The 20,128-nt window shown below is 37.3% G+C and overlaps 3 protein-coding genes across 4 annotated transcripts; 1 reads left to right on the forward strand and 2 right to left on the reverse strand.

Annotated features, from left to right (window-relative positions):
- The first annotated feature begins 2,313 nt into the window (after positions 1 to 2,313).
- On the forward strand, positions 2,314 to 4,836 carry LOC148076013 (uncharacterized). Its single transcript, XM_087795666.1, has 5 exons — positions 2,314 to 2,465; positions 2,527 to 2,620; positions 3,440 to 3,586; positions 3,886 to 3,981; positions 4,694 to 4,836. The coding sequence occupies exons 1-5, from the start codon at positions 2,343 to 2,345 to the stop codon at positions 4,834 to 4,836; spliced, it is 603 nt and encodes a 200-aa protein (XP_087651792.1). The 5' UTR covers positions 2,314 to 2,342.
- Positions 4,837 to 5,044: 208 nt separating this feature from the next.
- On the reverse strand, positions 5,045 to 11,979 carry rab34a (RAB34, member RAS oncogene family a). Of its 2 annotated transcripts, none has more exons than XM_087795559.1 (11): positions 11,806 to 11,979; positions 8,886 to 8,968; positions 8,722 to 8,813; positions 8,583 to 8,648; positions 7,133 to 7,234; positions 7,002 to 7,066; positions 6,884 to 6,935; positions 6,742 to 6,823; positions 5,719 to 5,809; positions 5,552 to 5,659; positions 5,045 to 5,486 (listed from the first exon to the last, which is right to left on the reverse strand). In XM_087795559.1, exons 2-11 carry the CDS (start codon positions 8,937 to 8,939, stop codon positions 5,428 to 5,430), a joined length of 771 nt encoding a protein of 256 aa, XP_087651685.1. In that variant the 5' UTR covers positions 8,940 to 8,968; positions 11,806 to 11,979; the 3' UTR covers positions 5,045 to 5,427. The 2 variants fall into 2 exon arrangements, with proteins under 2 accessions (XP_087651685.1, XP_087651684.1); XM_087795558.1 differs by lacking the exon at positions 11,806 to 11,979 and adding an exon at positions 11,113 to 11,222.
- Positions 11,980 to 13,608: 1,629 nt separating this feature from the next.
- On the reverse strand, positions 13,609 to 19,930 carry tlcd1 (TLC domain containing 1). Its single transcript, XM_087795561.1, has 4 exons — positions 19,493 to 19,930; positions 18,725 to 18,807; positions 17,214 to 17,296; positions 13,609 to 14,337 (listed from the first exon to the last, which is right to left on the reverse strand). Exons 1-4 carry the CDS (start codon positions 19,696 to 19,698, stop codon positions 13,930 to 13,932), a joined length of 780 nt encoding a protein of 259 aa, XP_087651687.1. The 5' UTR covers positions 19,699 to 19,930; the 3' UTR covers positions 13,609 to 13,929.
- Between the last annotated feature and the right edge of the window lie 198 nt (positions 19,931 to 20,128).

Raw genomic sequence — 20,128 nt, forward strand, 5'->3', positions numbered from 1 at the left:
ATTTACTTTGGGAACACGCATGGAGGAGGTTCTTGCTCGGCCCGCTTCTCCATGGCAACAGGCATGGGGTGATTGTGCCCAACCAGCAGATTGGCCATCTTTGACAAAACAGCCAGTGAAGCTGTAATGACCTAAATCACAACGCTGGACAGAACTTCATTGTGGAATGTGGAAAAAGGTTGAAGCTGTCGCACGCAACCGCAGCAGAGGACCATAGTGACCGGACTGATGACCCGACCAAGCAGCGGCAATTTATGTAGCGAAGGAATCCTGGCATGTTTCTTACGCCGTATATCTGCTCCAACCTGACGCCAATCTGTATCCGATGACTCACATGACCCAAAGAAATAAATCATTTCAAAATTGAAATGAAATGATCATTTTTTTGGAAAGGAGGGAATTTAACATTACATTTCACATTTAAAAAAAGGAACTGGAGGAAAACATTAATAAATATATATTTTAAAAACTTTTTAAAAAGATAAATATATGAATGTAGCAAGAAAAAAAATGTAATTAGAATTTTTTTTTTATTAAAGATTACACGATAAATAAAAAAGAAAGATGTAATATTTCTACTTACATGTCATATTGATTAAATAGTTAATAGTAGCTAGAAATTACACTGAAAAGTTATATTTATTTTTTATTTTATCCCACATTATCATCCGATTTCCTGATTCCAAGGTTTTTTTGTAAACAAAAATGATTTTTAATATAATTTGTTCATAAGACTAACGTTACAATTGTGTTACCAACACATGTTAAGTCAAAACCGAAGTAATGAATTATTGTGTTGTTTGCTTCAAAGATTCATTACAAGATACATTGAATAAATCACATGAATAATTAAAGCTTTCCTAAAATGGATCTGTGTTCAGGCCAGTGGAAAACCAGAATTCATATTTGAGACTTTTTTTTCCCTATCCGGACAAAAGCTGGACAAGAAGTCCTTTTTTCTCTAATCAGCAGTTTTTTGTCACATGACTGGTCTTATTCACAGCTCTCTCCCTCCATCCCTCTCAAGGCGCTGCAATCGGATTTCTAGAAGGCGGAGAGAAATGATGTAAAATCATCCGAGGCCACATTCGAGCAAACTGGGTGGGAGGAGGGAACTTTTTCATAAAAAGCTCTTTCCAGGAAGGATTGGCCGCAGAGTTGATGTGTGTGTTCCTCAGTCATGGTTCGTAACTAGGAGCGGACAACCAGAAGAAATCAATTAAATCAGAAAAATCTGAAGAATTAAATCGTCATTAAGGTCATTCGATTATATAATAATCCAAATAAGAGCGATGGGAGTTTGGTCACAGGTGGGGAACACAGTAACTGTATCCTTCAGCTCAGCTTGAGTTTGGGCTGAGTTTCAGGTCTTGCTTGTTCAATTATAAAAATGTTTCTGCTGTGAGGGATCAGGTGTCATCTACGGACGTCTGTTGACCTTCCGGATCTTGTTTCTGCTAAAATATGATCACTACATGAGTTTGACACCTCAGGGTGTCATGAGAGCATCGGTGGGTTCCCACACACTTCAGAGTTCAAGCACGTTACAATGGATGACACACACGAGTCCACAATTCTGAAGCCATGAAAAATGTCAACCGATTACATCATAAATCAGTGCGAACATAAAAGTGGAAATAAATAATAACTGGACACTATTTATAAACAATTTGAACGTATATATTTATAATATAAGGTAAGGTAAGGTAAAACTTTATTGATCCCTCAGGAGGTCTCCTGATCCAAATCAGTACCACTACTTGTACTTGTACCATATAGATAGATAATATATATAAATATCTTCGATTTTTTTTATATTGCTTAATCCCTCGTCCATTTATTTCCCTGTATTTTCTTTCAATAAAGGTTTCTGATGTTGATGCACTCAAGTAATGTCAGGAAACAGCAGTCTCAATATGCGCCACTAGAGGGTAGTAACAGCGACTGTAACTTCCTGTTTAAACGAGCTCTTATTTTGTTGGGTGAGTAAGAAAGTAAGGTTAATTTGTACAACATGTTTGGTTCAGTTCATTTCAAAGGTAGGTAGTGGCTGTGGCTTTTAGCCCTGTTTTTTTTTTTTCATTAAACCGCACATGATGGGCTTATTAGTGGAAATGATGGTTTATTAAGTTTTGTGATTAGATGTGCTGATCCAACAAAAAAGTGGATCTAACGTGTTTGTCTTGAGAGAGTCTGCTCTGACTGCTGAGGTTTCTAAGTTAAGACGTGCATACGAGTCCCCTGCACGAGCCTGATCGTCCCCCTCAGTGTAAAATGATCCTGTGGACCACTTGGTCATTCCAGTCCAGTTCATTCACCCTGGTTCCGCCTCGAGCAGACAAATGGACGCGCTTGTTGTTCCTGCAGACAGACCCAGAGGATGGTACCTACGACTGATGGCACCGAACACTAAAGGTCCAGCGTTTGCATGGCTGGACCCGTCTAGGCTCTACTGCAACTCCCAGGTATCAAACTTCAAATATGTCTCTCTCTCGCTTGTACTGACTTTCTCTGGTCCGGGTCCAGGCGCTGGGCGACTGTGTTACAGACCTTCTGGCTCCGTTCCACGACGACACCATTGACCTGGTGGCTGGCATCGATGCTATGGGCTTCATTCTGGGTAAATCTTAATCTGCTTTAACCACCTCTGATACACATGATCTACAAGATTTTCACATCACACTTCAGCGGGAATCATTCCTGCATTTTCTGTTTGTAGTTTCTTAGATAGATTAACAGTTTGGAATTAAATAATGTCATGAGATAAACAGTTTTGTAGATTAAAACTCTAATTGAGTGGAACTTCAGCTACACTCAACCTTAAATGTTAAATTATTTTATTTAATCAAACATTCTTATAGACTTCTATAGAACTTTTGTTGTATTTTTGCACAACAAATTCCGATCCAAGTGTACTCCAAGGACAACTGATGTGAAAACCCAACTTTCCTGACTTCCTGACATGTTTTAAATGTTGAAGTCTTCCTCTGCAAGATGCTGTAAGTCCCTCATCATGACCATGTGTTGAATTTATTACGTTATAAAGTTCTCCCCCGTCTGAAATCTCAGCGAACAAGAGGTTACGAGATGGGCTTCATAACGATAATCTCTCCTCCTCCAGCCAGCTGTAATCCCGCCCTGCTCTGTTTATACAACGATTCACAGCAGAGTGGATGTGGTTGGGGAAAACAGCCACATACTGGCCACATACTGATGAGTACAATAGAGGTCAAAGATCTACTTAAGGGACACTTAAATCAACACATAAATTGCCCTTTAATAAACAGGTATATAACAGGAGCTGAAATGATGGTGCCTGGACTCTCCATTGGAGATAATATAAGGACATTTAAGGAAACCGCTCATGGCTCGATTTGGTTGATGATTTTTACCTAAAAAAAATCCCCAAATGTTATTCAATTAACGTTTCCTCTTCCAGGTTCGTCAGTGGCCACGAGGCTGGGCAAAGGTTTTCTAGCGATCCGTAAGGCCGGTCATCTCTGTGTGCCCACCCAGAATCAGAAGTACACCGACTACTCTGGCAATGAAAAGACCATGGAAGTGAGAGAAGATGTTCTGAAACAAGGTTAACGTTTCAAATAGTTTCAAGGATTAGTTTGTGACTCAGTTGCTGTTGTTCATCAGGTGTACAGACAAGTAACCAACTCTGATCATAATATATTCTATATTCAAAATCTTGCGATTCATTTATTGAATATTATCAACAACACAGGCAAATACCTGTATATGAAAGACGATTTTTAAGCGAGTGTTCTAGTAGCTTTGAAACACTGCCATCTAGCGGTGTCTAATGCACGGTACGCTGAGCTGTAAGCCTTATGATTGTGACGTCACGAGTGTCTGTTAACATGTTTCTTTACGCAGGTTTGAGAGTTTTGCTCGTGGACCAGTGGATTGAAACAGGAGGAACGATGACAGCAGCTATACAACTGTTAGAAAGACTCGGAGCGACAGTTGTTGGTGAGATACAAAACAAATAGTCAAACAATACAAAATATCAAACCTATCGTTTTACATAGACACTGTAATATAACGGGAAACAAACATTTAAAATATTGTTTTTATTTAGATTGTATTTAGTAAAGAGATTTTATTGCAGAAACCTGTATTATATATTATTCACTTTTAATTGAAAATAATAATAATAATAATAATAAAAGAGACAAAGACAAAATAAAACAATAAACTAAGATAAGATACAAAATAAGCAATAAAAAAAAACCAAGGCAGTCATTCTGCTGTGGCTGTATATACCAGGGGAATTAATTGATATAGAATACCTACCAAATAATAGAATTCAATTATTATGTTATGAAACCAAAGCTAAATAAATACACATGTGTGCATTGATCATCGACATTGAAAGAAGAAGTTCAAACAGATAGAATATCATTAAATACATTATATTACAATTTTTTTTTTTAAAAGAGTACTATAAAGATGATTGCGGTAATAAAAAGTATTAAAAATAAAAACTAAATTATATTTATTAATGTAATAATTATATTTGAACACAATAATGAGAAATTGAAAAAATAAAAAGCTTAAAAAGAGTAATATAAAACTTTTGTATAACAATATTTTTTTGTTTGTTTAGTTACAAAACTGAATGTAAAAAAAGTACATTAGTGAATGAATCGCGTTAATGTTTTATAAATAAAATGTCCTGCAGGGGTCGCTGCGGTTGCCATCGAGAACACTGAAGGGGGACGGTGGATCAAGGAGAAATATAAATTCTCTCACTGCATCCCAGAAGAACTCCAGAGCCAAATCGATGGAAAATACCTTGACTTCTTTGAAGATGTTAATAAGTGAGAGATTTAACAACAACGTTCATTCAGTTAACTGTAATTATTGTAAATACAAAGTTTAAATTGCATCAATAATTTTATTTTAAAGTATTTTGTTTTACTTTAATGTCGACAGTCACCAGAGGTGAAGTATATTAATAAACTCAATTTCATAAAAGTTTATAAATGTGTATTATTTGTGTTATTTTGTGGGGTGAACACCAAAAGCGAGGTTTGTTTTTCAAAAGTGATTTAATTGACATTAGAAGTATAGCAAACAAAGAATAAAGCAGACGAAAGGGAAAGTTTTATTATAATACTGTTTAGGTCTTGAAACCTATAACTCAAACCAGCAATGATGATTGATTTTTTTAAAGCAGTATCTTGAATTGCATTATACCCGACACTTGACCAGCAGGAAGGCAGCTCAGTAAACATCAACATGCTTAGGTTCAGTACCAGAGAATCCAAACTGAATTTGGATGCCGCCACAAGAATGCATAATGAAGCAAAAGGCCTTTAAGGCCAGGAAAACTGAAGATTCTGAAAGTCTCCGCCCTTCACCCACAGCTCAGCTGTTGAGCAGCCGCACTCCAACCTCCAGCTCAAAGTGGAATCAAAAGCAGCAACCAGAGCTTTTGGGGACACTGCTGTCGCTGCTGTTGCTTTCGATTCCTGAAGCAAACAAGTCAACAACTCTAACTGATGTTTTCATGAACAGAACTTTCATCAATACTCACGGACAACGTTGCCTATTTGCCTCGTGGCACCTTTCTCCAGCTCGGCCAGGACGTTGGTTTCGAAGGCCAGCGAGGCGAGCCGGAGGAAAAACTCTTTCACGTTTTCCCCTGGAGCACAGTCACAACTTAAAGAAGGCCATCCATGTTTTGTTGGGTTTAACGCTCACCTGTGAGTGCCGACACAGCCCAGTACTCTGCATGAATCTCCTTCGCCAGCTTCATAGCATCTTGTTCAATCAGAGAGTACTGAGCCGGAGACTGCAGGAGAGACGTTAGTGGAGTGAGTTCTAAAATAATCTACTAAAAGAACAATTACTCTGATGACATTCATGAATGAATTAAAGCTGCACCACATAACATTCAGACTGTTTCCCCCGTTTCCCCTGTAATGATTGGTTTTAATTTTGAATAATTGTGACTCGTAGTAGAAACATGAAAGCATATCAGTGCCATAAAAATATTCAATGCTTGAATTTAACTTTTCAAATTTTGAATTTTCTATTAAATGTTGGTTTAATCATTTAATTCAATTATTCTTATATTGAAAGGTTTCAACATTTGGAATTATAAATTGTACCATTCAATAATCTGATGGTATGATCTACTTCCATAAAAACTGGTTTCACTGCTGCTCTTCGTAACTTTGCCTCAGCGACCTGGCAGGAGTGTCACAAAGAACTAACACTAAAGGGGGCCAGAGTATATGTCTTTAATATTAGCATTGCTACTTTTAGTAAATTTCAGTACACTAAAATGTATATGATTAAAAAACAACTAAATTAGAGTAACTCAAGTAATATTGCACTGTCAACCTCTCAGGGCAATTCTTTAAAAAGGATTGAATGTGGCGCCACCTACAGGATTAACGTTTCTTTCAGGCCACATCATAAATCCAAGCAGCCAGAATTTGCCCTAGAGTCTCGAGTTTGACACAGGTTGTAGATAATAGCCAAACTATTGGCCATAAGAATATATACATAATAAAAATCGTCATATTTAGCAAAACTTTAGTGAGTCATCCCTAATTTCTCAACAATAAGTCGTAAGAGTCCGTCAGCATCACTGCAGTGTTTGGACTCAGAGGGAGGAGGAACTACATTCCTGAGGTTTGAGTGAGCCGACGCGCTCTTTGTTTTTCTGGCTTCAAAACCAAATTGTTAACATTTACAGAGGGAGAGTTTAGGACATACGCTCAGGTCTTTCTTTGTCCCCACCAGGAAGAGCTGCACTGCAGTGGGGTCGTTCTCCTTCAGGGCGTCTTCCAGCCACTGCCTGGAGACCACAAAACATTTAGAAGACGATTCTATGACCTGCAGCAGCAGGTGTTCTCACTTTGTGTGGTCCAAAGAATTGATGTCGTTGAGATCGAACGTGACGATAACCACTGGAAGAGAATGGACAAAATAATGTTTTTTTTTGGAAAAAAAACAACTGTTAATTGAGATTCTACCTTTTGCTCCTCTATAGTAAGTGGACGCGATGCACTTGAATCTCTCCTGTCCAGCAGTGTCCCACCTTCAGAAGACATCCAGCATCAACATCACCACACTAAAGCTTTAAAAAAGTAATCATGTGACTTACAGCTGCAGGTTGAAGGTAACGCCCAAAACCTCGAAGCGCTCCATCTCGAAGTCGACTCCAATCGTAGCTTTGTAGTTCTTATTGAACACATCCTGGCAGAATCTGAAGATTTCAGCAAATGTTACAAGAAGTAATACTTATGATGTTACTATGAGCCTGAAACCCATTCATTCATTTAATTATTTTAAAATAATTTATGAAAAATGAGCAATAGGATGAAGAGAATAATTCAAGATGAAAGCTTGGAGAAAGAGTCAAATTGGAATCAACCAATCAGAACTAGAGCTCAATGTGCATAAAACAAAAGCTCTAGGACAAGAACAAGATCTTGCCTGATGGCTTCAATAACATCACTTTTTTGTTTGGAATTTGAAAAGTATATGTTTAGGATTTTGTTCATTTGTTCATTTCTATTTAAGATGTTGAACATTTATCATTTTCTGAATACAGCCTTTTAAACAAATTTGTTAGTACCAATAACACAACTTCACAGTTATTCTGTTAAATGATAAAATGTATTTAATTAAGCAAATTAAGCATTAATTACTATCGGTAATAAATTGATGTAATAAATCTCACCTAAATTTGTTTAGAAAGGTTTGTTTGTTTTTTATTTGAGTATATGATTGTGGTAGTTCGGAATATTGATATACAAGTGTCTACATAAACTAATGAATTGATTTAAATATACTTTAACAGATCCTGTTCTAGTCATTTACATTTGCAACCTTTAGTTTCCAACAGCAGGGCTGAATATTCCTGTGCTTTTTTTCTAAACCATACCTGGACATGGTTCATTCTGGAGGCCACATGTGGCCATTTGACTCAAAATGTCATGTAGAAAACTAAACATTTTGTATTTTGTATTTATTTATATTATTCATTTTGGGTCTAGATTTAGGACTATAGTTTTTGTGAGTAATTATTGCCCCTCAAAAAGATTTAACGCGTATGTTTCTCTCTGGGTCAAGGTGAACAACCTCCACCACTGCATATGTATTTATGGAAGCCAGGAAGATCGTTGACCCAGAGACGACACAAGGCATAAATGAAAACATTTTGGGGGAAAAGTGTGGCCCATTTGGAAATTGAATTGCCCACCACTGATCTAAATCAACATAAAAAAATGAAAATAAAAAGCCATGTCTACATACAATAAAAAAAAGTCAAGTTAGTACATCGAGGTACAACTATTATATTGTTTACCAGACCAGAGTGTAACTGACCGTAGTTCTTACTCTGACAATTAAAACACGAAAAATCACATTTTACAAAACATATGTAACAGAAAAGATAGAGATAAAAAGTTTTAAAACTATAATTAATTGATGGTGATCAATGCCTAACTTGACACCTCTAATGAGTGTACAGTTTGTGTAAAGTGTAAATCTCCATGATGTAAATGATCACTTTTATGTCTCCGTGTGCTGTTGAATCTTTGCCCTCTCACCGACTAATGAGGCATGTCTTCCCGACAGCCAGGTCGCCCACGACAATGACTTTAGCGATCCTAAATCTGGTGGGGAAGAGTTAGAGTTTAAAAGTTTGTAATCATTAACGAAACCATCTCAAATCTGTGATGTTCTCACCCGACTGTGCCGGTGCGCTGCTGCAGACACGCCGTCTTCACCTTGTCGTCGAAGTCCTGCCTGGTGTGGAAGGCTGCGTCTTCTCTGAAGCACTGGGCGAGAAAACACAGAGTCAGTCAGAGAAGTTCGAGCAGCACAGAGACGAAAGGAAATTGAAAGGTTACTTGAGGAAGCTCAGCTATGATTCTGTCCTTCCGAGCAGGTAATCGATAGCTCATGACTGGAGCAGAGTCTTCTTTCCAGGTGACTGTTTATCACATGAGGGGTCATGAAAGAGAGAGAGTGGGAGGCATCAACGATTAGAGGCTGAGTCATGGTTTAGTGGTACCAGTGAAGACGAGTAAATGCAGTTGATCTAATGTACATTAATAGTCATAAATGATCTGTTTAAAGGGACATTAAGAAAGAGAAGATTATTTTAGTAATGTTTCTGGCTTATATAGCAGTGCTAGAGAAAGAAAACATGGTTAAAGAGCAACGGATGGATGGATGGATGGATGGATGGATGGATGGATGGATGGATGGATGGATGGATGGATGGATGGATGGATGGATGGATGGATGGATGGATGGATGGATGGATGGATGGATGGATGGATGGATGGATGGATGGATGGATGGATGGATGGATGGATGGATGGATGGATGGATGGATGGATGGATGGATGGATGGATGGAAAATAACAAAGACAAAGGATAAAAAGACTAACATAGAATAGAACATCATGATAATTTTGCTCCACGCCTGCCTCCAAACTCTGAATTAAACAAGCTAATAGCACAAGGAATTTAAATATAAGACTGTAAATGTATAATTGTCCAATAGACCATAGATCTTTACCAGCCTTTCCATAGCCAGATGTGTAAAAAAGGTTCTGTGATCTTTTTATTTTAACACTTGTTCTACCACAAAGGTGCGGGCCGTCAGGGCTAGCAAAACCTTCTCTGCTGGCCTAAACATAATCAGAAAATACATTTATTTGTTTAATAAAATAAATATATATATATATAATAATTATATTATTATTGTTCATTTTTCATAAATATGTATTAAGTTTTTCCTCATAGTCTTTTCTCTTCATTTCATTTCTTTCTTCAAGTTGCGCACTGCTTCCAGGATTGTACGTTCATGCGAGAGCTTTCATCCAATCATATTTGAGCTGTCACATGTTGCCAGAAGAAATCTACCCATGGCCTTCAGTCGTTTCAGTGATGGCTCTTGTCCATTAAAATCAAAGGCGGCCGAAGGATTGTGTTAACCAATCAGATTCGAGTTGGCGACACAAGGTCAGCGTTTCGGCAGCTACCCTTCTCATAGCTTACGTGACGCTGAACGCGTTGAACACGTGACACGTTCATGTCCTCTAATTGGATAGCACTGAGGACAAGTCACATGGAGCTGAAAGTTATGATAACTCAGAGACAAGTCTTTCACGAGCTTCAATGGATTTATTTATTTCCTCCATGAACTAAGTGAGTAAATGCATTTTTTTCTAAATAATGTTGCGCTTTATGAGATCAATAGTGGTGCTTGTGTGTGTGTCGCTTTATTGTGTTTGTCGCTGAAGCGCGTAGTGTGTGTGAGTGTGGGAGGGGGGGGGCGTTGCAGAGCGTGTTTGTCTTGGCCATGGAAACCACATAGACTGTAGTTGGATTGATATTTTTATATAATGCACTGATGTTGTGTCTTAAACGTCTTATTGACCTATATAAACAGTACACGCTCAGATCCCTGTGGTGTATAAAGAATCTTACTAGTAAATTAGTTAAGTAGTTAGTAAAGTAGTTATTGAGAGGTAGATTCATTCAAACGTGCGCCACTGAAGGCCTATGTGTGAAATGCACGGCTCGCCACTGATCAAATGTATACCTCTCAATGTTTTCCCCCCATTTTCCTTTATCTAACTATAAAACACTTTTTGCCTCTGAGCATTTTTTTAAATAGAAATTTCCACCCCAAAAATGATTGAGACTTAAATTGTTTTTTTTCCCCAATAGCCAATACATACAGCATTTTTATATATATATAAAAAAAAAAAATCAAAATAAAATAAGAACAAGAACGTAAAGAGAAAGAACAAAATGACACAATCTAAGACTAAAGATAAAGACAAAGAACATGTTTGATGATGATGATTAATATAAACAAAATACAAGTATTACTTTTGTTATTGAGATGTTGAGATCAAGGTTGTTTCATACAAAAAGAAAACCTAAAAAATAATAAGAAAAATTAGAAAACTGTTCAGGGTTCAAAGAAAAAGTCTTGTCTTTGAACAAATACTATCAGTAGATGAATATGTAAAAGTGCTGAAGCAGCAGAGAAACAATGACAGCTGTATCAAATATTAACATTGTTGACAGTGAAGCAGTAGTTAAAAATATACTCACACTCCATAATACTCAAACATAGCAATATTTGACTATAGTTAAACCTCCTGAAGTCTAATGGTAGCAGGGTTGATGAAGAATGGGAACGATGTCAGAATGGAAATAGGACTATAGTTTGATCCAACACTTTGTCAATAAATAAAGGACCTTGAATTCCTCCTTTAATGCATTGAGAGCTCCGTCATATAATAAGGACAATATAATTTAAAGAATTTAAACAAAGTTTAACGTGAACTAAATTATTAATTCTGGAATATTCTACCAACTTTATTACACGTGGATTTCCAGGACTACTTTTCTTTATTACAGTGTTTTGTTGTTGTTGAGTTCGTCTTGTTAGCATTCGTTCTCTTTACAGCCACAGTACTAGAAGTATATCAAACTACTCGTTTCTTTGATACTGTTAAAGACCCAAACAAGTATGACTGCGAGCACAGTTGGTTCGGAGGAAGAGATAAAACAATAACAGAAAGAAGAAGAAGACACTGATCTGCTTAAGAGAGGACTTTAATCCTATTGTTCATCAAAGACGAATTGCGGTAAATAGTTTGAATCTGCAACAATCCGCTGCTGAATGAATCCGTGTTTCTATAATATCGCATACGTGTAATACACGACTGGAGGTGGAAAATAAACCTCATTCAGGAAAAAAAAAAAACTTTACAACGTGAAAAGACCAAGCAAAGATTTTACCTTTTACGAGTCAATGATGTCCCGATCGAGTCGCTGCTTGTTTGGTCAGCTATTGTCGCAAAAGTGTAGTTGAATCAATGCAAGCTAGATAGAAAACCTCGCTGAGGTTACTGTAAACGGGACACTGGTTGCTCCGCGGAAGTTACGGGGGAGAGGAGACACTGGAGCCCGCTGCTGGTGACTCACATCCCCGCTGTTTTCTCAGCTGGTCCCCCTGCTGGAGGAAATGTAGAAGCGCCTGCTGGAGCTGCGGTTAGCATGCTAACTCGCTGGCTGGCTAGAGTGCGAGGTTTCTTATATTGTTTTTTTGTTTTTTTAAACAAATAATGCACTTTAGGGTAGAACAGAAATGACTATTAATTAATAACAATGAATTTGCATTTCTTCTTAAAAATCCCCAAGTCATAATGCACAGACTTATTGTTAAAAAGTCAGAATATTGCTATTTTCAGGTACTTACAAAAAATATCGACAATATACAGAAAATAAAATACAATCAAATGTAATAATTCATAATTAATGTACTCATATGTTTAGTATGGTTGTTTAATACAATTAATAGAGCTGTAGATTCTTCACATATTACATTGTCAAGATAGAACCTCCAAAAAGTGGCAGTCATACATATTGAAATCATGTTTTTTTAAATCATGGACATACTATATTAAACATTTTCACTCAAGCAATTACATGTTAAGGATTAACACAACGTTTTTTTTTCAATTTAAAGAAACTAAGCAAATATAAAGTACACTTTCTAGACTAAGGAAACTGGAATGTGTTAAGAGTTAAAATCTATATAAACCTGAAGGCACATTTTATTTTACTGTACAAACAAGCAGAACATTCGCGTGACATTGATGTGATTGTTCTTTCGACACCTCTCGACACTACAGGAATGATCAGCAAACAAACCATAGATTATAAAGAAATAAATACATTTACATTTATACTCTCTACCACAAAAGGACACATAGCTGTAACAAAATGTTCATTTTGGGTTGTTTAAGACTGTAGTTGAGCAACTTAAATGATTTGTGGTTAAAAAAAAGCTTTTTTGATAGAAATCATATACTTGTTACTAAAAATTAAATGAAATGCTCTTTGTTCATCCTCTCCACCTTAGATGGCATCACAGAGTCCATAAAGTATCTGCTCGAGTTCTTCTTTAATATACTTTTTTATTAGAATTTGTGTAATCGCAGTAAGCATTACATTTAGTACTGCTGCTCTGTCACTTCCTGTTTTATGAGCTCAATTCCTGCTGAAGTGTAACATGCTAAAAACAAGCTAGTTAGCATTAGCATCCTTATAGTTACTTCTCGGACAACAATAGCATTCAAAACTATCTAATATTAGATTTAATATAGGCGTAAAACTTTTTTCCATGAAAGTTAAATATCATTTAAATACAAACTGAATGGTGGAATGTTGACAAACTATAGCTGAACCAGAGTATTTTAGTGTCCTGGCTCCAATGTCTGATGTTTAATGCCAAATATTTGTTTTAATGACAATGTTCTATCAGTATTACAACTTCATTACATAGTTTTGATTAACCTATCAATTTAGCTTGCTTTAGGAAAGAAATGTAAATATATAAACATACATATTTAAATACAAGTATGTTAATATGTAGAGAAATTTTGTTAGTAGTTTCCATTTACGTCTATATACCCAACTGTGACAAATGAAGTGAGGAAGTGTCTTTACATACAAAGTCTGAAGTCACAAAATGCTAGATTCAAAACTGATAATGTGAAATTTTATTATAACAATTAAATATAGCCAATTATGACAAAACAGTGGTCAAAAATCTTTTATATGAATATATTTGAGTCAACAAGCTTAAATGTTTCAAATGTATATTATAAACATTGAATCTAAAGGTCAAAGAACATTTTGTGTCATTTTCTTTATAAAAATGGATTCATAAGGTGTGAAGGAAACAAACAAAGAATTGACTACCATTTCGGAGGCAGCCTCTTTCTTCATCAGGTGTTTTTGTTCTTTGGCAAAAAACGGTGGATAACCATGTAAGTGACTGATCATGAAAATAAAATACGTAAACTTTCCACCCTATTATAAAACGTATGCTTTCAAAGTCCTGCCAACAGTCCCTGGTCAATCGCTGAGAAACTTCTTAACGTTGTTGTTATGCAGGCCGTTCTGCACCACAGCGTGTCCCCTGGCCGGTGAGAAGAAGTCGGCGCGCAGCAGGCGGTAAAAGTAGATCAGGATCATTATGTTCATCACGATCATGGAGGCCAGAAAGTAGCCGCCGTGGTCCAGCCAGGAGTAGTTGTGCACGATGTACCAGGTGAGGTAAAACTGGGTGCTGAGGCGAAAAGTCAAGTAGGTGGCCAGGTTGAGGAATTTGTTGATCTGGTAAAAGGGGGAGTTCTGAGCGCATGCCAGTTTCAGCATCAGCCGGAAGTGAAGGGTCACACTGTTGACCTCCACGAAGAGAGCCACGACGGCACCGCCCACGTACACCTGAGTAAATAGGGTGTACAGGAAGCTCCAGATCACCTGCAAGAAAACAAACAGATTGAAACGGTTCCCAGATTATGAAAATGAATATGCTAAGTTGTTAGCATAGTAGCTTAAGGTTAGTGTGCTAATTAGCGTTGCTGCAAAACTACCTCACCTACTTTTGTATTCAACAGTCATCAGAACTGAGCACCAGATATAATCCAGAATAGTTAAAAGTGTGTCCACATTCTAATGGTTCAAGTACGTTGTTGATATACTTCTTATACACTTCTAATCTTGTACATTTAATTAAGATTAGATTTAACTGTTGGATGTTCTGGAGGAAAGATATATAAATGAAATTAGTTTTCAACCTGAGGCCTACTTCATCAGTAAATGTAGTCAAAATATGAAATAAATACATACAAAAAAAGAAAATTCTTTAAATATTATAATGATCACTAACCCTTAAGTGTCTTGAACATGCACACTGACACTTCCTATGCGTTTCAATGATGAAAGACATCAGGCAGCAGCTGAGAGAAAGAGACTGATAACTTCCTCTACATAAAAACTTAAAATGTATAGACTTATTTAAAGGGCACCTTATCTGTGATTTAAGTGTCTCTTAAATTGTTATAGGGCCTTTAATATACTCAGTAAGTTTCTTTTTGCACAAAACTTAAATAATGATATTTACATTAGAAAATATGCTTAAGCCCTGCCCACTTAAAATGCGCTGTTTTGGCTGAGAAGAATGCTGTGTCTCAAATCGCATACTTCTCTTAGTATACTAGAAGTTAGTATGCATCAGGATAGTGTACATACTAACTAGTACGCAAATTCTCCACAGATAGTATGTCTCAAATCAAACACTGCTGCTACGCACTAACCGGTGTAGGTACAAATTCTGTCCCCCCACTTCCTACGTGGTGACGTCACACGCTGCATATGCGAACGTCTCTTTAAAATATTTTTTATGGGTTAAAGAAACGTCAAAAGAAGGTTTACATGATACTTGTTACAACACAAAAAACATTTATATTGACAAAAAGACGATGTTCGTCAACATATTCACTTTCCGTTCTTTCATTTCCTGGTCTGACGACACACGTGACTTTGAGACCAACGGAAGTGACCGCGCTACATGTGATGAAGCCGCTGATTGACTGAAGCTGTTTTACTAATAACGCACAACTGTACAATGCAATACAAACATTCGAGTTCAGAAATAATTAGCTTACGTACATTTAATAATTGATTTAAATCGGGAAGAAAAAAATCGAAATGAAAACTAAATAATTACTGAGGTGTTTATGATCGAACTACAGACAGGTAGAAAAAGTTATTGAAAGGTAAATATTCTAACATTTTTGTTATTTGAAAATAATAATGTTTTATGTGGTAAAAAGTATCATGTAAACCTCCTGTTGACGTTTCTTTGACGTCATCACGTAGGAAGTGGGGGGACAGAATTTGCAGGGGGGACAGAATTTGTACCTACACCGGAATTGAGGTGACAGCTTCTTCTTCTACTTCACGATGGTTGCAACCAGCTGTTTGAACGCTATCGCCAACACCTACTGGCAGCACGTTTTGCAAGTTTGGAAAAAGAAATTAAGAAAAAATATGAGAATCGAAATTTTCGCAAGATATTTAAGCTGGTATCATCACCGAAGACGTCTCATGCACCTGTAAGTATATGCATTTATATATGACGTAACTTCTGTTTACAACGTCACTAAGATGGCGGCCGTTTAGGGTGGTTAGTGTCCATCAAACCATACTCAGTTTTGTGGGCGTTTTAGTACGCCAATTTAGTATGCATGGCGCACTAAATTTCGCATACTAAGAATTGAGACGCACTTACGCACTAAAAATACTAACTTTGAGTACGCTAGTATGCGATTTGAGACACAGCAGAAGTCTCATCCAAGCAACCACGCCCACTCTGCTCTGATTGGTCACGAAACACGAGTTGCATTCAAGGACTCACGTAAATTTCAAAATCACCCCTAAAACTCCTGTTTTGTTCATTAAAAACAAATAATAAAAATAAGGTTTGCTGCCTAATGTACACATTACAAAAACACCTAAAGGCAGGAGTAACTCTCACCATGTTTACATACAGTAAATATTTATTTTGTTTCAACATTAACATGTAGGTACTTAACTGATTTAGGGCTTCTAGGGGAGGAGACCTCCACCAGAGTGATGTCAGACTGTTTAATTTTATTTTTATTTAGTTTTTTAATTTTGGCGAGATTTCAGACGCGAGAGAACTTTATTAAGTTATAACTTCAAAACTGAGAAATGTGATGATGAATGACAGATAAACTTTATTGATCTTTCTGGAGGTCTCTTCCGGGACATTGTTATATGTAATACAGTGTTTATTTTAAGTGGGGGCCCCAGGTGGAGCTACTGAAGGGGAGGGAAGAAAGGAATTTAATACATCACGATATAAAAAGAAAAATCTTTTTTTAACCATTTTATATACGTGTCAATCTGGCTGTTTTTGAATTTACCAGGTAGCTTGAAACTATTTAGTGAACATGGAATGGAGAGGTTTCTGAAGAGGCCAGAAAAAGCCTAAATGATAAATCAATACATCATCATTATTATATTTGTACATATAAGTAAGTAAGTAAGTAAATTGTATTTGTAAAGCGCTTTTCCAGACCAGGGTCACAAAGCGCTTAAACAATCAAAACAAAAATCTTGATAAGATCAAGACAACACCGAGAACAACTTGAAAAAACAATATTGATTCCATGTCATAATTAAAATATCTTTGAAATTTAATTGTGTACTTTACTTTAATTTAACATTGTGTAATTGAAAAAAAACATGTTCCCTTCCCATCAGTTCAGAAACCAGACAAAATGTTCATAAGAAAGGAACAAATGTTTTAAAAGAGAAGAGGGTCTTACAAGTGCATGATGGACAAGGAACTCCCATGATCCTCTCGCATGTCCGCTCAAAATAATGTCACATGCGTCGTGTACAAAGTAGCCTGGAATGAAAACATATACAACTTAAAAAAATGTTTACTACACAACAAGGAATCAAAAATATATTCCTTGAATCTAATTTTCAAAATCCTATCCTCTAAACACGCTTATCCAGAAGCCAAGTGAGTCAGGGTTGTGTGGTGCCAGGGAATGACTGTCACGTCAACATAGTGAGACTTACAAGCCACTACTGTCTCAACCACAACAGCTACACGTCCAGCATCTGCATCTCCTGCAGCCTCACTGGAGTCACGCTGCTGTTGTTGTGGTTGTTATGGCACATCTCAGTAGATTTGTGTCGTCATGGTATTGAAAAGATGCACTTGAAGGCTCTGAAGGGTTGTGTTGGATTGCACTAAAATGTCCCCCATTGTTGTTTTATTTGTTTATCTTATAGCGCTGGTAACAACTGGTAACAACAGCTTGTGGTTAAACGTTTTTTATAGGCAATGTGTGTTAGCTTTTGGCACGCTCTTTATTTTGAGATCTAAATCATTTGATTATATTTATAATATGGACAACAATTTTTAAGCATTTGTAACACCTTTACAAATAACCAATGTTTTAGTTTACTAAGATTTAAGGATATGAAAATGTTTCTTGTGTCATATTTTCTGTTAGAAAGTGTTGTCGTTTTTACTGAAAACAAATTTCAATTAAGTTGGATTATATTATTAATGATTAAACAATATTTTTCTCTATTTGTTTTCTTCTTTTAACCCATGTGTTATCTCAGGGTCAAGGTGACCAGAAGTCCCGAAAAAAAATGTAGTTGCGGTGGTCGTTCACCTTAACCCTAGAGATAACACAAGGGGTAAAACAAATACATTTGTTTTCAGGCCTTCAGGTCCTCCTGTCCTTGTAATAACACAAGGACTAAAAAAAATTATAATGATAACAGTGGCACATTTGTATATGCATTGCATATATATTTTATTTTAATTTCGCATACATTTACTACGTTTATATTATTATAAATTCACGTAACTCTTATCATATTAAACTTTAAAGGGCTTATCATGTCATCAACCGTCTCATCTGAATGGTCATGTCAGCTCATGATACCTGCTGGCAACAGGTGACTGTTATTTTAAAATAACTTTATAGCCAAGGAAAAGATACTTAAGTCTTCACTGGCAACTTTTATTAAAAGTGGTGCAAATTTTAATCTTTTTTACAAGCAAAGATATTTAAATGTTAATTGTAATCCATGAAAAGTTATTGAGTAAATATGTTACATAAAACTTGGATCAGCTGTTGGCAGACCAGCATTGAAACCTTTCTAATAGTTTGGTTTGTCTATTTCTAAACAACCTAGTTGTTGAGTAGTCAAGTCAAACCAGTGGCCACAACACATTTACAAAACAAAGCCAGCAGCTACCTGAATTCTATACGTTATAATTTGACATGTATGTGATGCATTCACTGACCTGTTGAGACGCAGACGAGCAGGTAGGACATCTGGGTGTGGTACGAGTGGAGGTTACTCAACGTCTCGGGCCAAACCACCACACTGTTGAAGGGACGCATGTCAGACAGTAGGCAGTTCTGTGCTGGCCTCACCCAGACATAAATGGGTTTGTTTCAGGACAGAGAGCCCAGCTCAGCAGAAACATTTCATCGGCTTTTACTGTTCGTTCTCTGAGCGAGGACCCTCTATAGAAAAAAACTTTACTGCCTTTGGGCTGAGAGGGCCAATGTCTAGGGGGAAAGGTGTACCTGGTGACCCCTCCTTGTCTAAACAAATCCATATTAATTTATAACTTGTATATATATATAACCTTTAGCAAGTTACGTCTGGAACTCAAACAATATTTCTAATGCCACTTTCATTTGATCGAATTGAGTCACAAAAACTTGGGTGTACGCCCTACAAAAGCTTGTTACTCAAATGTTCTTTTCACAATCTGCTCGTGACGCCAGCAGGTTTTTCAGGTTGTTATCTGGAGACTTCTGCAAGGGCCAATCGGAACGACTGACTTTAACCCAAGTTTAAGAACCTGCTGCACAACTTTTGGAGAAAAAAAAAATTTGACCATTTTTTTTTTCTCCAAGTGGTATTTACATCCACGCTGTTTCAACATGCCCTTCTTCTTCTTCTTCTTCTCCAGCTCCCACAGGCACGTGCGCGGACAATGGGGCCTCAGTGTGAGTGGATGGATGCATATGCGAGTGTGTGGATGTCACAGGGAACTCACCAAGTTAGGGCCCACGTCCCAGTCACCAGGGAGTGCACCATGGACACCGAGAGGTTCTTCCACTTCCAGAAGCGAAAGTCATCTTGCTTCACCACCTTCGGCACCGGCAGGTCCTGCAGGAGTTTGTGTATAGTCCTGAACACCAGGGAGAAGAACACCACTGATAGCCCTGGGTGGGACTTGAGCAGAGGAAACAGGGCCTCCATCTTCTCCTCCAGAGTCTGGAACCGCCTGTTGATCTCCTGTCTTCAGCCTCCTCCTCAGCTGCTGCTGCTATGGAATGGAAGAGTTTTCAAAAAGACAGGAGGACAACACGGAAGTTCTTCCCAGTTATAAAAAAAAATCCTTCGCTATCCACAGTCAATAGGTTGGATCCAAAATGTTCCCCGGTTCGGAGGGGCTTCCCAGCAGCGATCATGTCAGAGAAACGTGTTTGTCTGAGTGACTCTGGCGGAGTGGAGAGGGGCGGGGCTTATAGGGGCGTGATTGGAATTAGATGCGTGGGCGGGGCTTAGCACATCACCAGTCCACATGGATGGGGCAGAACCACGGTACGGTTCCGGAAGCGGAGAAGCTTGTTTACCTTTACCTGGATTCTAAATAGAAAGAATAAAAAGAAGAAACTTTTGTGTAGAG

This window comes from Callionymus lyra, chromosome 7 (genome assembly GCF_982586985.1).
Source record: "Callionymus lyra chromosome 7, fCalLyr1.hap1.1, whole genome shotgun sequence".
Classification (NCBI taxonomy): Eukaryota; Metazoa; Chordata; class Actinopteri; order Syngnathiformes; family Callionymidae; genus Callionymus; species Callionymus lyra.